This window comes from Carassius auratus, chromosome 45 (genome assembly GCF_003368295.1).
Source record: "Carassius auratus strain Wakin chromosome 45, ASM336829v1, whole genome shotgun sequence".
NCBI lineage: Eukaryota > Metazoa > Chordata > Actinopteri > Cypriniformes > Cyprinidae > Carassius > Carassius auratus.
Genome location: NC_039287.1, coordinates 18877177 through 18895769, shown reverse-complemented (window position 1 = coordinate 18895769; position 18593 = coordinate 18877177). Strand labels below are relative to the sequence as shown.

The 18593-nt window shown below is 38.3% G+C and overlaps 1 protein-coding gene across 3 annotated transcripts in view; it reads left to right on the top strand.

The window, feature by feature from the left end:
* The window catches only part of LOC113063493 (mRNA-capping enzyme-like), an 86681-nt gene that overhangs the window by 46138 nt on the left and 21950 nt on the right, over positions 1–18593 (top strand). For all 3 annotated transcript variants that reach the window (XR_003278694.1, XR_003278693.1, XM_026233941.1), the window contains exon 12: positions 1970–2038. Coding sequence is in view for 1 of the 3 variants with exons in the window: in XM_026233941.1 (XP_026089726.1) it covers positions 1970–2038 (69 nt within the window). In the remaining 2 variants the exon portion in view is untranslated. The remainder of the gene's footprint in view (positions 1–1969; positions 2039–18593) is intronic.

The window sequence follows — 18593 nt, the reverse complement described above, 5'->3', positions numbered from 1 at the left end:
CGAATTGTAACCGTCTGATTTGGTGAAAAGCTGAGCTGTTCTTATCTGCCCAAATCCTTTAGTAGTTTTACAGGCTTTCGGGAACCTGTAGAGTTTTTTTGTTTTTTAAGGAAGGAAGGAAAACGAAAGAGAAAATAAAACAGGTTTATGAAAAAAGACAATGAACAAGAAAGAAAAAAAATGAAAATAAAGGAACAGAACGAGAACAAAATGAAAAATCCTGATAAAACTAATGAAAAAGAAAGAACTTCTGAAAGAAATCAAAATGTAGAAAAGAGAAAGAACAAACAAAGAGCAAGAGGTAATAACAAAAGATGGCAATGACTTAAAGGAAGACTTGAGATGAAATGAGAGAAAGAATGAGATTAAATGAAAGAAAGGTAATGAACAAGAAGAAACTAATGAAAGAGAACAAAACAATAGGTTCGATTCAGGAATGAATGAAAAAAAGGAATCAAAGAAAACAAAAACTGAAACAAAATGACAGCACGGAAGAAAACGACAGAAAAAAAAATATTTAAAGAGTGAATGAAAGAAAAAAACTGAAAAGAACAAGACGAGAGGAAGAGAATGGGCAAGCGGAAACAAAGAACGAAAGAGATAACACAACAAAAAAGATCTAAAATAAGGAGTGAGTGAACAAACAAACAATCAAAAAAAACGAAATGAAAGAGAACAAAAGAAAGACAGACACTCATCTCTGAGGGGAATTTCAAAGGATGGGATGACATAAACAACCTCAGTTCCACACATCTCAATGGCCACTCTCAAAGAGTTTAACGGGAGTTAATGATCTCATTAATTCGTAATGTCCTCGTTAAATGGGCTGGGATCTGGAAACTGGCCTCCTCTCTGAACAGACTGGGGATGTGCAGGTACAGGCTCTCATGAAGAGCTTGACAGATGCGGTTTGCTGCAGACTGCCGACTGACTGGAATTTTAATACACCATCCGAGGCTCTTTCAATAGCACTGCAGACGTGTTTCTGAGAGATTAAAGGAGAAAATAAAGCAGCTAATGTGGAGTGGAGGGTCGTGCTTCATTACAGTCACGGAAAGAAAATCTCTGTTAAGACTCTGCTGCTGTAGCCCTGTGTAATATAACAGAGTCCCTGTGGATCGTGTGCCATGTCCAGCTGAGGACAGATTACCAGTAATGAAAGTAGTGGAGAGTTTTTCTACTGGAAAGTGTTCGTTTCGGCAGGATATCAGGGTGCGAGAGCTTGTTGCGAACACTGAGGACAGAGATCTGTTTAAACACAAACAGGCTCAAGGTCTTGAAACATTTATTAGAAAGGAATTCATGTACAGCAACTGCTCTATAATGAGAACACATGCTTTTTTTGTACTTTCTGTTTGAGATATGCATTTCTGTACACTTCACTATTACAATGCGGTGTTTACTTATGATATTGGTTGCAATTTCTCATGGATGTTCGGCAAAGTCAATGTGGCATAAAAACGGACTCTGTTTACTTTCTTATGTGTGTTTCTAGTGTTATTGTTGATTCACCAGTGCACATTATATCAAAGATTAAATTATGTGTTTGTCTTTGTGTCTATAATTACTTGCTCCACCTCTGAAACCACGCACCAGACCCTTTTAATCTACTCGATTCCTAGTGGGGCATATAGTCCTTATTTACATTTTTTTGGTAACATTTCAGATTAAGTAACACTATTTACTATTAACTAGTTGCTTATTAGCCTGTTTATTACAAGAATATTGGCTGTTTACTAGTTCTTATAAAGCACATATTTATGTTTAAATCTGCATGAAATATATTTTAGACCCCTTTGATATCTCTACTTTACTAACTATTAATAAACAGCAAATTATGAGATTACTGAGGGAAAACTCTTATTTAGTGAATATGTTCCCTAATATAGAGTGCCTCTGCCTATAGGCTATGTGTTCTTTGTGCTGAGTACACATTAAATATTCTCATTGTCTTTTGCTTTGTTCACAGCTCCTGGAGGGCAGTTTCACCTCGCAGGTCAGCCATGAAGTCGATGGTCTTATCTTCCAGCCAATAGGGGTGAGTCTGACACAAATATAAACCGCTAGAAGAGAAATGCACTGTGAATTCAAATTCAGGGTTTGGGGAAATGGAGGCTGGATGTAACGTTGCTGCAATATAATTACCTGCAGTGAGCTGAAGAGTAAATAAGAGCATTTGTTTTAGGTTCATTCAGTCTCCATCATAACCATTTAGGTTTATGGCAGTAATAATCCATGGTTAATGTGGTATTATACGGTGTATGCACATGAATGCTATCAAGCTGAAAACGAAACTATTATTCAGTCTTTATGAGACTACTAGCTTCTCAAATCTAGACAAAATGCTCAGCCAATAACAGACTTTTTTGTTTTGTGTGAAGTAAATGTGAATTATGAATGCACAAATAGCATATACATATGTCATGTTACCAAAAAGTCCTACAAAAAAAAGTAGTAGTTTCAAACAGTCACTGAATGTTGAGGCTGAGACATTTATTTACAAGAAACATAACAGTCAGAAAAATAAAAATTGGACAGTGCAGCCATTAAATAAATTCAGTTCCCATATGCCAAAATTGCCAGTAAAGACTTTTACATTGTGACAGAAAATGTAGATTTCAAATAAATGTTGTTCTTTTCAAAATTGTGTTATGAAAGGTATGTTACAGCAACTTAGATCTAAATTCTTAAATATGATTGTTTATTAAGACATTACAATCCACCATCTGTCTGTCCATATGTATTAGTAGTTGGTGCATTTTCAGAGTAGTAATTCTATATGGGTGACAAAGTACCATGATGCTTATTAATCTTGCAGCCTGATATTTTCCTAAATGTGTCAATAAGACTTAGTAAAGCATGATTAAATGTGTCAAGACAGTTTAGATAGAGTCAGACATCAATAGCACAAAGGCTATTTTGTGCTCTACAAAAGGTCCAGTGACAGTTATACAGAGGAGCCCTGCCTCTGGAAATGTTAAACAACGTTGACACCATGCTGTTTATCAGCCTGGAAGCGATAGGATTTTTATAGAGCAAGCCATTCCACCAGATCCAAATCTCTTTAGTATTTCAAAAAGATAGGCCCATTCAGACCTTTCTTTATTTGGCCTTTATGTGCACCCGCTGATAGAAGAGCCGGGGCAGACTTCCCTCTTTGATGCTGAACAATATCCAGTCCATCTGGTCATTCCATGTTAGGTAAAGAATTAGTGCTGCAAGTCTTTCTGTCAGTCTGTACACAGTTTTGCAACTTAGTGAGCTTTCTCTTGAGTTTTGGTCCAAAGTAAAAGGCAACTTAACTTTGCTTCCTCCTAAGACAGCTTTATTTTGCCAAATTGTAAGGCTGCACTGTATAACACCTTTGAAGTTAATATAATCTTAGAATTTGTTGCAATCTCTGTGAAAGAAGAAATCCAAGACAAAGGACAAAGCAAAATCATGTTAATCTGATGTCACGTGAATTGTTGAGTGGTAACATCTTTGGATGCTTCTCCTTAACCATAACAGTCTCCTGGTGACGGGTCAGCAGTGGTGGCCAGCCACTACTCACTCCTTCCTGGCTGCCAGCTCAACTCCTCCCTCCTGCTCCAAATTCAACAAGAGGCTTTCTCTGCTGCCTCCCCCAGTCATGCACTGCTTTCTTTCTCTCAGCCCTCCTCAGTCCAACCTCTGTCATCAGCTTCCAGGCTGACTGGGAAGCCCCTGCATCCCACCTCAACTGGGTACAACAATAACTGCCAGCCTTTGTCCCTGCAGTCATGCACCAGGTCTTTATAGCGTTCAGCCTTATTTTCAAATGCCTCTTCCCACCCCTCTTCCCAAAGCACTGTAAGCTCCACTAGGATGAACTTCATTCCTTCTGCGGAGAAGAGGACTACATCAGGTCTTAAGGTAGTATGGACGACATCTGGGAACTGAAACCTTATCTTAAAGTCTACCCTAAGCTCCCATTCTTGGACAGATTTCAGGAGGCTAACCCTGGATTTATTAAGCCTTGGTTTCTTTGTCCCCTCCTTGATAAATGTTATAACATATGGCGGCCTGCTCTTAAGTTGCCATTTCCTGGTCTTGATCTAGGATGTCAGCTAGCACAGTCAGTACTTTGTCATGGTGCCATCTTTATCTGGACTGGGCAAGCGCTGTCTAACATCCTGACAAGATGTGTGCCAGAGTTCCTTTTTGCCCATAGAGCAAAATATTGGGTCGTCCCTCATCCCCCATCTGTATAGAATCACAGGGGCTGGAAGGGTGTCATAGATGACCCTTAGCAAGAAGGAGATCCGATATGGCTCAAGCCTCCAAAGGTCAGCCCATGTCACCTTCAATCAATCAATCAATCACCTTTATTTATATAGTGCTTTAAACAAAATACATTGCGTCAAAGCACTGAACAACATTAATTTGGAAAACAGTGTGTCAATAATGCAAAATGATAGTTAAAGGCAGTTCATCACTGAATTCAGCTATGTCATCTCTGTTCAGTTTAAATAATGTCCGTGCATTTATTTGCAATCAAGTCAATGATATCGCTGTAGATGAAGTGACCCCAACTAAGCAAGCCAGAGGCGACAGCGGCAAGGAACGGAAACTCCATCGGTGACAGAATGGAGAAAAAAACCTTGGGAGAAACCAGGCTCAGTTGGGGGGTCAGTTCTCCTCTGACCAGACGAAACCAGTAGTTCAATTCCAGGCTGCAGCAAAGTCAGATTGTGCAGAAGAATCATCTGTTTCCTGTGGTCTTGTCCTGGTGCTCCTCTGAGACAAGGTCTTTACAGGGGATCTGTATCTGGGGCTCTAGTTGTCCTGGTCTCCGCTGTCTTTCAGGGCAGTAGAGGTCCTTTCTAGGTGCTGATCCACCATCTGGTCTGGATACGTACTGGATCCGGGTGACTGCAGTGACCCTCTGATCTGGTGGCCACGGTGACCTTGGAACAAGAGAGAAACAGACAAATATTAGCGTAGATGCCATTCTTCTAATGATGTAGCAAGTACATAGGGTGTTATGTGAAGTGTTTCCGGTTCCGGTTTACCTAATTAATGCAGCCTAAAAATCCTTTAACGGATTTGGATATTAAAAGCATATTAGTATGTTATGTGTATGCTAGGTTAAAGAGATGGGTCTTTAATCTAGATTTAAACTACAAGAGTGTGTCTGCCTCCTGAACAATGTTAGGTAGGTTATTCCAGAGTTTAGGCGCCAAATAGGAAAAGGAAAAAACCTTCCTCTTAGGGAGATCCCACCTTGTCCAGGCTCCCTGGAATCCTAGCCCTGCATCCTTTGCTTTCCTTCACTCTTCCTCTAGACCACTTACTTCAGCTTAGACCATGGCTATCCTCTCCACATTCCCCCACTCTTGGAAGTGGGTCATTGCCAGGCCTTTCCTTCCTGTACATAGTGCTCCGATTATGTCTTTGAGCTTTAAGTTCCCTTATGCTAGGGCCAGAGATGCTGAGGCCTCCCACTTTTGTCCTGACCTGGTTTTTATACCAGCTTCTCTGTCCTTAATGTCTCTTGAGTCCAGTAAGGTCATGGCCACCCTTCACTTGCTACTTGGAACTCCTCATCCAGGGAAGAGAGGGGTAGATATAATTGCCCAGATCTAATGTACAGTCCGACTGATTTGAAGCCTGGAGGGACCTGGGGATGTGAGTTGATCAGGCACGTGCAGGGGGGGGGGCGTTGGGTGCTTGAGCACCTGCCCCTTTGCCCTTTGGTGCCCAAAGTGCCCTTTTGTCAAAGCAAAATTTCCTCAAATTTTTTTTTTTTGTCATAACGTTTCCTGCTCATGCACAATCTAAATATTAGTACAATTTTTAATAATAATTTAGCCGTCAATAAGATGACCAACATGATGACCTTTGACCTGACGACGACGACCTCCTCATCCAACGGGGACGATTCGTCACGCTGCACGCGCAATCGCACATTTTTTAATTGTCAGAGGATATTTTCAACACCGCGGAAGCTGGTAAGTGGTGTTTCATTCTCAGCGAAGTGATTTTTATATTATTTACTTATTATTATTTTACAAGAATGACGTGATGTGAGAACATGCAGATATGTTGTTTATATTGTGGTGTGTAGCCTGTAGTGTAGAGTAACGCTAGCATGCTGTTTGAGGGAGAAACGTTGCTGTGATTTGATCGTTCAGTGCACAGCATCAGCTGCAAATTCAAATCTGTGTTCGCTGGCTGGCGCTGAGCCAGAGACGTTCGTACAATGCTTCATGATAACCAATCAACAGTTCTGTTGCGCGAATGCAATGGCCAATCGGAGACGTGCAGAAGAGTCATCATGAAATGCGGTGTTTTTGTTCACTTGCTCCCTGACTGAATTATTTAGCGAATTCTTTCTTCAGAGCAAGAGATAGAAATTTTTTTTAAAAATCCTGATGTGCATAATGTAATGTAAAGTGCTTCAGTGATTGTAATGGTAGTTTTTGAGAGTGCCTGAACTCTGGCTAGACTGAATGAAAATGTTATTTGATAATGTAAATGTTCTTTACTCTCTGTAAAATGAAAGTGTTAAAATAAGTAACTTACAATATTGTTATTAAAATTTACATTAAATCCAATTCAGTCGTATTAAAAATATTTTATGGCATGATATGGCACTTAAGTAAAAAGTCGGGGTTTTATGTGTAGTTAATAGATTACACTTTCCATTTATTGATCAAATAACAATCTATAAAGGTGCAAAACGCGTTTACTTACACGTTTGAGAATCGAGATATTTCCTGATATATTAAGCATGTTTGGAATTGTTTTGAATAAAAAGGAAAAATAAATAAAACATAAGCCTATATAACATATATTTATACAGTGCTTTTATAGCATGACTCAGTTGTTTATTGTTTTGTATCAATATTTAAGGTGGACTTATTGATTAGGTGCAAGAATAGTAGTGATGGTTAAAATAATAGATTGATAATGAAATAGTAGATTGAGCCTTGTTCCTAGATGGACAGAGACTGGAAAGTAATAGATCAGATGAGGAGATATAGATAGAGGAAGAAAAAGAGGCAAATGTAGACGCACAAGTGACAGAAAGAGCAGGTAAGCAAGCCAGGAGACAGAGGCTGGTGAGGAAGAGGAAAATGTAGAGTGTTTTCTGTAGTTTTTACTATAACAGCTGTTCTTAATTACTCTGTAGAACAGAGAAGAAAAAGCCATCAGGTTGGGACAATTGAAGACATTTCAGTTTCTAATCCCAGAGCTATTATTAGGTGGAAATAATTTTTCTTTTTTTTTACTTTTACACTTAAAATTGTCTCTTCTAATCTTTTTCTTTTTCAAAACTGCATCACAGCATTTGCTGCCGTATCAATACATAATCATCCATATCGATACGCGAATCGGCAAGGAATGCACCACAATATATTGCTGTATTGCTATTTTGAACCGCGCTATTTAAAGCCTTGTTCCATGTGCCCCTTTTATACTTTGAGCACCTGCCCCTCCAAAGGTCTCTGCACGGCCCTGGAGTTGATCTTACATTCCATTCCTTCCACTGCTGTAAGTGGGACCTCGTACACTATCATCATCCACATCAGTCTGGAGAGCAGGCCTTGATGATAAATCCATGCTTTAAACTTCCCTGAGAGTCCTGATCGATCAATTTTCTTCAGCCAACCCTCTGCTTGCTTCTCAGTGCTGCGGACGTTGTTGTGGTCCCTAAATGACTCATCATACTACTTTCCCAGATACTTAATGGGATTGTCCTTGATGGAAGGGATGATCTTGCCTTGTATGACCAGATTGTACTTGAAGGAGATGTTACTCTTCCTGATGACCAAGCTCTTTTTTTTCTTGGCTTAAAAGTCATTCTGGCCCATTTTGCCGCCTCATCAAGCTTTGTTAGAACCCACCTAGCCTGTACATGGGATGATGTTGTGATTGTAAAGTCATCCATGTAATCCCTGATAGCTGGTTGCCAATCCCTGAGTCCATTATTAGACCTATAGTTTCCATTTCTCCTGCTTTAATGATGAGGTTCATGCCCATGATGAACAGGGTGGGGGAGATTGTACATCCTGTGACAACAGCTCTCTCGAGGTGATGCCACTTTGTGATATAGTCCTTTGTTTTTAAACAGAGCTTGATTCCATCCAGGTAGCTTCTGATCATAACCTTGAGGTGATCTGGTATGTGGTAGTACTTCAGGTAGTACATAAAGACTTCATGTGATACCTCGTGTATGGCTTAGGACTCCTGTGTGTTCCAGGCATCCCGCAAATCCTGGGATCCCACCATTTTGGATTGAGGTGTTAACACATCCATTCTCAATCATGTACATGGACATCCTCTTTGCCAGAACTGAGAATAATATTTTGCATTCAGCACTGAGTAGGAAGATGGTCCTAAATTGCCTGTTTGGCATCAGGCACTTCCATGTCAGGGGTCCTCAAATAGTGGACTGTGGTCGGGATCTGTATTCCAGATTGGTTCAAAACAGGCTGTGAGACGTAATGAATTGACCCATGAGCATATTGGCAGCATATTTTTTTAGCCAAATTGCTTGCACACTTTCAAAATGTGCATCAAAATAGTTGGATGGAAATCCAGCTAAAGCAGCTCACTTGGGTTTTTATCTATAGTAAATAAAAAGCCATCAGAGTGAATTTTCCTAAATTCTTTTGAATTTTCCTGGTTTTGGCAATATTAGGAGGAACACCCTGTTTCTTGAAGATCTAAAAAAAGACTGCAGTTTCATTTGCCAGTCGCAATCCTTCTGCTTTATCCTCATGTTCATAAAAAGTTTATTTTAGTTTCTGTAACTTTTATCAACTCTACTTGCCCATTAAAAAAAGAAATTCTGTTCAGTTTTGCACTTACAAACGTGTTGTGGTTTGTCGATACTGCTTGTAAGCTTGTAAGTGAGTTTTCCTGTACGAGACTGGCTTATCTCATAGACGATACTGCGAGTGACATAATATTTAGGAATATAAGAATAAATATATGGCTCTTGCCATATATATATATATATATATATATATATATATATATATATACCCCCCAAAAAATAATGAAAAATATTGCTGCCAAATTTTCTCAGTTGGCCACCCATTTATTTTTGACCTTGCAAAGTGGTATGTTTGCAGTGTGTCAAATCTAAATTGCTCCCATTATAATGAATGAAGCTGTCTCCTCTGAAACATTCACAGAGAGACAATAGGAAACTGACAGCTGTGTTTACAGAGAGTTTATAATAACCCCTCCACACACCAACCATCACACATCTCCTTTGCTATTAATGACATTTTCAGCAAAATGCCAATGAGTCTCATTTAGGTTGTAGAAACACACTGTTGCACACACACTAAAGAAGCTAAACTAAGTCGGTTTTGATCTTTCTATCTTTGATGTGTGCCAGGTTACTTCAGCACCTGAGCTGCTCTTACACACACACAAACACACACACACACACACTCATGTCGCAGCACATCAGCCATCAGGTGCTAAAATATCTTTGATGTCTGAAAAGGAAACACGTATGTACTGACTAACAGAGTGCAGATCCCAACTGGCATTTACTCAGAGGCGAATGAGTTCTTTTATTACCTTGTTTATTAGGAAGTAGACAACTTTCCATTTGGCCGACACCATCTAGGCTTGAATAATGTTGACTAAAGGCCAAATGAAGATTTAGGGATGGCTTCCATTCACCTCAGTTCCCCATGGACAAATTCAAGTCCTGCCTTACACCGTTTTGTCATTGAATATCCTGTTATCCATCACATTAGGGAAGTAACATGGGTTGCGAATGGCGTCTTGTGTTGACTTTAATACTCACTGAGAGAACAACGTCACGGGATGTTTTGTTGAATTGGCGTTTCACATGGGGTCAAGGATACATTGAGCTTTTAAAATGAAAGCAAAAATACTATAAAATTAGTGTCACAATGAAAAAATTCATGATCAGGTCCTCATCGTTTGTTTTATGAAAACGGTATATCAGATAAATAACTTAATTACATGATCAGACAACCAGTGTGCATAAGGAAATTGCCCTGTAGTAATTGAATATCTCTGACAGAGATAGATGTGCTTAATATCAACTTTTGCCTGTGGCGTTTGAGATCAGTCAGTATGGAGGTAAAGGCTGTGCTGTCTTTTTGCCGGTCTGTTACCTGTCACGTATTCACATGCTCTTGTCCTCTAAATGTCATTAAGAATGAGGTCAGAAGAGTTGGTCAAACACATTTTTTTTTAATATTTACAAAGAGATATTACTGTATTATTACAGCATAGTGATATGCAAAACGGCACAGTTGTAGATCTACTAGTCAGTAGGATGTCTGTCTGAATGACTAAAGGAGTGGTTGGTGTTAAGGAAGCCTTGCATTATAAGGCCAGTTTAGGGCCATGTCTACCAGACACGCGTCCTACGTGTGACGTGTGTTCGTAAAGCATATCTCCTCAATAATGAAATTTAATCCAGGGTAAAGTCTTAAAGTCCACCTGAACTGGAAGTTGCTGCTGACTTTACTTCCGTGTTGTGACGTATTTCCAACTGAAGCGGATTATTGAATAGAGGGTGGGTTTTATTTCAGCACTCCTCCTCACCATCTCTCGCTTGCAACAAACTAATGGTTGGTTGGATGTGGTTAAGGATATTCTGCCTGAGCCATCAAACTGACATCGTCAGAGAAGCTATGGCATTCCAGAACCCAAGCAAAAGTTCAGATTTTGATTAAAGATTACTAAAACGGACTTTTTTTTTTAATGTGGATTAACTTGAACAGATTAATTGTTTACCTCAAGACTAGTAATGTGCATTAAGAAAGTAGTGTCAATTTTTATTTATTGTAGACATTAAACTCGGTTTATTTTGAGTCTTTAAGTATGAGCTTCAGAATTGTCTTGAGAAAATGTTAGATGGCTATTTTTTATTTTATTAAAAGTGAAGTGTTGTGTAGCCAAGTATAATGAACAATACTAAGAATTTGTGCTCTGCATTTAACCCATTCAAGCGCGCACACAGCAGTGAGTAGTGAACAACGCAGACACACACATACTGTGAACAAAACCTGGAGCAGCCTTGTTTTTTTTTGTTTTTTTTTTGCTGCTGCTGCACCTGGGGAGCAATATGGGGTTAGATGCCCTGCTGTTCATTCCCTCCCCCACCTACATTTTCTGTAGGTATGAGAATTGAGGAGTCCAACTGTCTAACCATTAGGCCACAACTGCCTGACTATAATGCCTAATAAAGTAGTCAGTGTTGCTTTGTATACAAGCATTACCAGGGACACGCCATTCCATAAACACCACCTACGGAAAGAAAATTAATGAGCATTTTTGTTTTTGTTAAGACCATCTGTTAATTTCAACATTCAAATGTTGTATCAGTGTATCCTATTTAATGGACCTGAGCTAACATGAACTAATGATGTACATTAGTTCATTAATTAAGGTTCATTAGTTATCTTTAGTTCAATCATGACATCTCAGTTTTACCAGCATTGCATAGGCTGGGTCTTGGCAGAATAGATACATAGGATACATCTAAAGTGCACGTGAAATAATGACTTGAATTAAGACTGCTTTAAGTAAAACAAGGAGAACCCCCGAGCAGATCTAGACAGGTGGTGCTGGGGTAGGTGGAGGGTAAGCGAAATCCAATGGGACAATGACTGATTCCATACAAGTCAGGAATAAATAGGTTATGTAGATAGGAACGAACTAACAAATGATTAGATGAGCAATTGGCTTTGAGTAAACCAGTCTGCCGCTCGGGAAGAGTTTCATGACTGAACAATATATTTAACTACTTTAGTAAACTTGAACTAAGAATGAACAATACTTCTACAGCATTTATTAATCTTAGTTAAATCAAAAGTTGAGCTTGTTAACATTAGTTACCAAAGATTAATAAATACTGTAACAAATGTATTGTTCATTGTTTGGTCATGTTAGTTAATAGTTAATTAGCTAACAGATCCTTATTGTAAAGTGTTACCATTGTATTTTTATTGACTAATGTTAACAAAGATGACTTTGATAACTGTAGTGGCAGTACTTTAGAAGGGATGAATGTAGAGGCTGTGTAATCTTGTCAGAGTTGCATTATACTGTACACGGCCCTTTGCGAAATGTCCCACACTGCATTTGTTTTCTTCTGAGACTGTTTGAGTCTGTTAACAGCCATTCAGCTTAGAGCTTTGTCATCATGCTTTCAAAACATGTTAACCCTAGATTATGGATAATTCTATTATTATCATAACAACTGAAACTACATAATGTTAACTGTATCTTAAATACATCATATTATGTTTAAAACAATTTTCCTTGAGCTTTGGAAATGAGAGTTTATCGTAATGTGCAAAACATATTCAGATCTTCCTCACCAGTTAATTTTATTGAAATGACTTTTCCTGAGCTTTCATGTTAAATGCATCAGAACGAATCAACACAAGTCTGTCCACATTTCCAGGTCAATGATGCCTATTTGGTGATTATAAACTTGCCAGATGTAATAAAGAAGAATTGTAGATGCCATTCTTTTATCAGAAGAATAAATGCGCTAAAGCCTGTCAAAGTTTGTGTTGTTCCTAGACATCGGAAATCCTTCTGAAGATTCCCAGTACATTAACTAACATTAACTAGTCGGCACTTATCACATTTATTTTGAAAATGAACCCTGTTAATTTGACTCCAATCTTAATAGTTAGAGTGCCATTTCACTGGAAATTATTTTGTGAGTGTTTGAAATATGGCCCTTTTCAGTATCTAGATCAGATTTGCATATACATTTCAATCAAAAGGGCCGAAAAACTGAAGCAACAACTGTCCTGGAATCCATTTTCTGATGGAGTTAATCGTTGAAATCACTGGCAACGATGCACCAAGACTCTCCTCTGTCCTATGTCCTTCACAGGCAGGATAATAGTGCAGAATATCCTACACGGCTGCTAGAAGTGGTTTTCTGGGATGATCATTCTGACTCTGTTGTGAATGCCATGGCTTTGTGGGACCAGAAGGAGACACTGTCAGATTGTGTCCTAAACAGGAGTGAAATAATAATTCGACAAGTGGTAAAAGCTCTTTCATGTTAAATCAGAGTTTTTGTCCTGACCATCTGAGATGAGCAACAGGATATTTTGTTTAGGCACTTGGTTTTCGACTTCTGTGGTCTGCCAGGAAATCACATTCATCCAAAATGTGACTCTGCAGAGCTGTAATTTACACATCAGCTGTGTTCCTATTGGCTGTGATTGAGTCGTGTCATGCCACATTTCCCTTTTCAGTAAAGACAAGCTAATTACTTGACACTGGAAACTAAGAAAGGGCACAGTTTGTTCCGTGTTCCATCTCCAAGACAGATGGTGGGATTATTGTAGACAGTCTCACACACTCCTTCACATTTGTCCATGTCCATCTTCTAATGATCAAATGCAAATGGTAGAGCCTCGGTATAATTGAATAGTAAGAGTTTGCTGGGCTTGAAAGCTTGTGGATGCTAACAGACAAAGCATACAGCTTCATCATGCATTAGAGCGAAGTGAAAAGTTCCAGGTAAACAGGTTAGTCTGGCATGAAGGAATGTTAACAGTTGTTTCCATGGTGATGCTTTGGGTTTGTGTAGCGCTCTTGATTGATTTTCACCTCTGCATTCATTGTGTTTGACTCCATCAAGGACTAACGATGCTCTTTGTGTGCCGACCGCCTGACTAAATAACTGTGCAACTCAATGATTTGATTTGATTAAGGAACACAATCTGACTTTCAAAATGTTTTGACAACCCATACGAAGATTTGCAACAGTCTGACCTTGGTCTGTCATGCTTTAATACAATACAGTGTTCAAATGCTAAACCTTCAGGCATTTGAGCTGCAGCAGTAACTCAATCCTCATAAAAGCATTATTGTTCCAGACGCCTTTCACTTTCAGCAAAAATGAGTTACATTTTCAAGGCTGACAATCTTTTGCATAACTCAAGTGCTTTCAAAATAATGCTTTTGATTTATCTTCAACTGAGCATGTCTTCATCCTTGACTGATTGTACTGTAAAAGTTTTTGAACGTTTTAGAGGATAACCTCAGTTTGACCCTTCACTGAGCCCCGCATTTATTCACCAAACTTATGTATTTGAATGGTAACATTCCATCGGCAAGTCCTAGCCAGAGGTCTTTTACCAATTCCTTTCCCCTCTATTCTACCCATCACTTTCTCTCTACATTTACATTTATCTGACGCTTTTATCCAAAGCGACTTACAATTGCAATATATGTCAGAGGTCACACACCAACAAGGGGTTAAGTGTCTTGCTCAGGGACACATTGGTGTCTCACAGTGGATTCAAACTCTGGTCTCTCACACCAAAGGCATGTGTCTTATCCACTGCGCCAACACCTCCCCAAGTTTCTCTCATCAAAACTTGGCAATGTAAAGGCAAAAAATGTCTAAAACTATAAAAAAAATTAAATAAGGCACTTACAGTCAGTGTTGGAGAAAGTTACTTTTGAAAGTCAAAGTGCCAGCACAACCCTTAATGGGGCCCTAAGCAGAATTTTATTTGGTGGACCCCTCTGTGTCACCAATATGACTAATTAATGTCAATGCTTGATTATTAGCACACTATAAATCTTACACACCCAATATATTTTTTATTTGTTGAAACTGTTTTTCTTACATCACACCAGTGTAATACCAGGCATGTTTTCACCTTTCTGTGATTTTTAATTGTAACAGTAGCAAACCCACAAGAGTTGTCAGGTGTTAATTTGCACTTTAATCTTACCTCTCAGATAGGTCCTTAAAGGTAACTTGGAGAGGTGAGGTGTCCAAGTCGGAACATCTAGCTACTGGGGTGCCTCAGGGCTCAGTTCTTGGACCACTTCTCTTCTCTGTCTGATGAAATTAAACTCTACCTCTCATTCCATCCTGATGATCCGACAATAACTGCTCGCATCTTAGCATGTCTAACAGACATTTCTTGTTGGATGATGGACCTTACAACCTTGCCAAGACAGAACTGCTTGTGGTTTCAACAAACCATCACTTTATCAAAATTTCACCATCCAGCTAGGCCCATTAACCATAACTCCTTCAAAAACAGCTAGAAACCTTGGAGTTGTGATAGATGAGAAGCTGACTTTTTCTCGCTGTCTCAGTGTATCATCAACCTGTGTAGGGAAAAGTAGCTAAATAAACCAGCAGACAATGCATTTATGGAACAGAATGTCATTTTAACAACAACAAAATGATTAAACAGCAGTAAGTCATCTTTAGGGTGCACCTAAACTCTATAATTACTGTAGTTAATTGAGGCAGAATGATATTGGAACATAATATAGCAAAGACCCTCTAACCTAAGGTGAAAACCAATTTTATGAAACAGAAGCTTATTTTTATTGAAAAAATATATGCCTAGGAATATTTAACACGGATGACTTTCATCTAAAAATAGCTAAGTAAAATGTTATATTATAATTGATTTTACCCTTTGACATGTTGTGCTGAGACAGAGAGGTGTGTTCTGTGCTTTATATATTCAGACATTTAAATAAACATTTAAATTATGTACTTGCAAAAAAGACGTATAGTTTGTTAAATACACACTGATTTCTATGGAAAGCAGCGATATTAATCCTTCAACATGTTTTAATTCCTATCAAATACACATCGTGTAGGTAACTAAAGCTTACTCTGTTTTTAGAGATAAACTTTCCTAATCTACTAAATAATAGATTCATTATTTAATATTGCATTAAATAACTAGTTACTTTAAAAATTAATCTGATTCTCTAATAATAACACAGAATAAATGATAATAACAGTAGTGTGCTGATGGAAACGACTTCATGCACTGCTTTCCGTGAGCTAGTTTTCACCTTTGGCATGTTGAGGATGTGTCTCGCATATATATCCCATAAACACGTCATCACTTCCTCTTTCATCTCACCTCAGTATCTGCAGTGGGGTGAACAAAGCTATTAGAAATAAAAAATAAAAATTCTGACAGCATTTCTGTATTCCTGCATGTTATAGTGATTTTACTTCCAGCTATTGACAGCATTACTGCTCTGTCCTGGGTGAGCACTTCTTCTCTCTCTCTCTCTCTCTCTTTCTCTCTCTGCACACCTGAAAATGTATGCATGTAAACAGTTGAGTAACAAAAACTGAAACTGCTGTGGTGTACCTTCATTTACAAACCCAGTAACATGAAACACTCATGGGATTAGATGTTCATTTGAACAGTCTGTAGATGTGGATGAGAAAAACAATGGTTGTTAACACTAGCACTACCGGAATTCTATAACTACTAGAACTGCCAATAGCGGTCATTTTGACTGTTCATACCAGACAGCAGTGAATGTCATTTTTGTCATGTTATATTTACTTCAAAGCTTCTATGGCCATGTTTTATGAAAAATGTGGGGTAATTTAAGCATACATAATATAATATGTTCGTGATATTATTGTGTAAGAGCTACTAGACCTCCCACAAAAGTGCATGCCGCAATTTCCTTTCCGCAATTTGCATCCGGCAGATCAAAGTTTTTCACCGCAGTTAAAATGTTGTTTTTGAAAGTCAAAATGTCAACAAATATAAAATGAAGCAGAATATTTCGTTAGATAAAAACATATTGTGAATTTTGGAAATGATTACATCTGTCTTTATTCAATACATTTTGACTTTTGGAGTTTACAATGCTTTAGCATTATCGGAAATGTTTGGACCACACGAATCAGAAACAATTTTATGCAGCCTCTAATGAAATCTAGAATGAAAAAATAGTTCTGTTATATTAGGACAGATAATAAACTCTGAATCACTCTCAGAATCAGGGTCAAACGAACTGTCATGAGACCAAGAGACATCGCTCTCTGCTCCTCCATCAGACTCCGCATCATCAATGTTCTCAAGCAAGGATAAAACCTCAGTGACAGTCATTTTCTTTCTTGTTGCCATTTTGACGGTAAAGCTAAGTTTTAGCTTAGCAAAAGCATACAAAACTGCCAGAGAAAGGTTGCTAGGCAACAGCTACGCACATCTTTAACGGCGGGAAAAAGCGCTGAGGAGATACAACGCCTGTAAATATGTGCGGTCAAATTGACCGCTATGGCCATTCAAGGTATAAATACTCAGAACTCTTTTGTGTTTTGTAATTTTAATAAAATAACAATGTTAAAATAAAATTTACATTAATTTAAGAAAAGTCATGGAACTGTAGTTATATGGGTTTTATTTCAACAAAGTTATTACATTGCAAATCTTTAAAACGGTCAAAATGACTGCCTTGGTAGTTCTAGTGTTAAAGGGGTCCTATTTTTCTGTTTTGCAATGTCTTGGTTTGGATTTTGGAGTTGACTAGAATACGTTATCATGATTGATTGTTTCAAAAATGCATTAATATTATTTATTTATTTCCACATATTTGACACTATTGCAGCACCTCTCTTCCCAGCCTGTCTCGAATGTCCTGTTTAAAAGATGAATCGCAGAGTTTATTCCAGATCACTTTATCCCTTTATGTGCACACATGGAAGCTTTACTAATTGAATACCTCTTCAAGCCAGCTTTTCATAGTCCAAGCATGTGGTTTTGCTGACATGCATTTAAAGCAATAAGGTGAGAGAGGTCATTCTTTTTTGTGAATATGTTCAGTATTGAAGGGAATTGTTTTGAACAGTTCAGAATTAAACTTTATTCACTCAAAGAAGTAGTTCACCCGAAAGGTAAAATCTGATAAAAAAATGACTCACCCTCAGGTCATTCAAGACGTAGATTAATTTGTTTCTTCATTGGAACAGACTTACAGAAATAACTACATCTCTTGCTCACCAATGGATGCTCTGCAGTGAATGGGTGCCATCAGAATAAGAGTCCAAACAGCTGATAAAAACACACAAGAATCAGCAAGTAATCACAGCACTCCAGTCCATCAGTTAAGTTCTGGAGAAGAGAAAAGCTTCCTCCCAAACGTCCATCTCCTGTTGTCTCTCACATCATGAAACTGTTTTGGACTGTTGTAAACAGTGCTTGATCTCTGCATACTTCTACCCTGACTTTTTAACTGAAGAATATTTGGGTGAATCCTTTAATGTACTCTATTGTACATTATAATGTCTATAATGTCTGGAGTTCTGTATTGACTAATCAGCTTTCAGTAATTTTCCATTATATCAAGTTGTTTTCAGGCCGCTGGGAAATGTAATATCCACATGTTGCTGTAATTGTGAGAGATGATGCTCTTCCAGTTTCTAGGCACTAGTGTTTGTATCCTCTCCTCATCATTAGTGTTGCCGCTGGTAAACAGCTTTGATTGTTGCAGAAGAGCAGTACGCTGGAAAGTGAGAGGGTTGTTTGGAGACTCTGACCTGTAACAGCCGTACTTTCATCCCCAATCTTACACTGAACCTTTTAGAGACTCAAATCCTGTTTCATGGCGACACATCTGTTACTTTGCCTTATTTTTGTCTTCCCTCCGGATATGATTCATCACGTCCAGGGCGTTGACATTAAAGTATAATGAATGTAGTCACATGCCACATACTAATAAAATTTTTTTTTTACCCGTTTAAACCTATTTTGTATGCCTATTTTATTGAACTTGTTTTTTATTTTATTTTCTTTTAGATACAG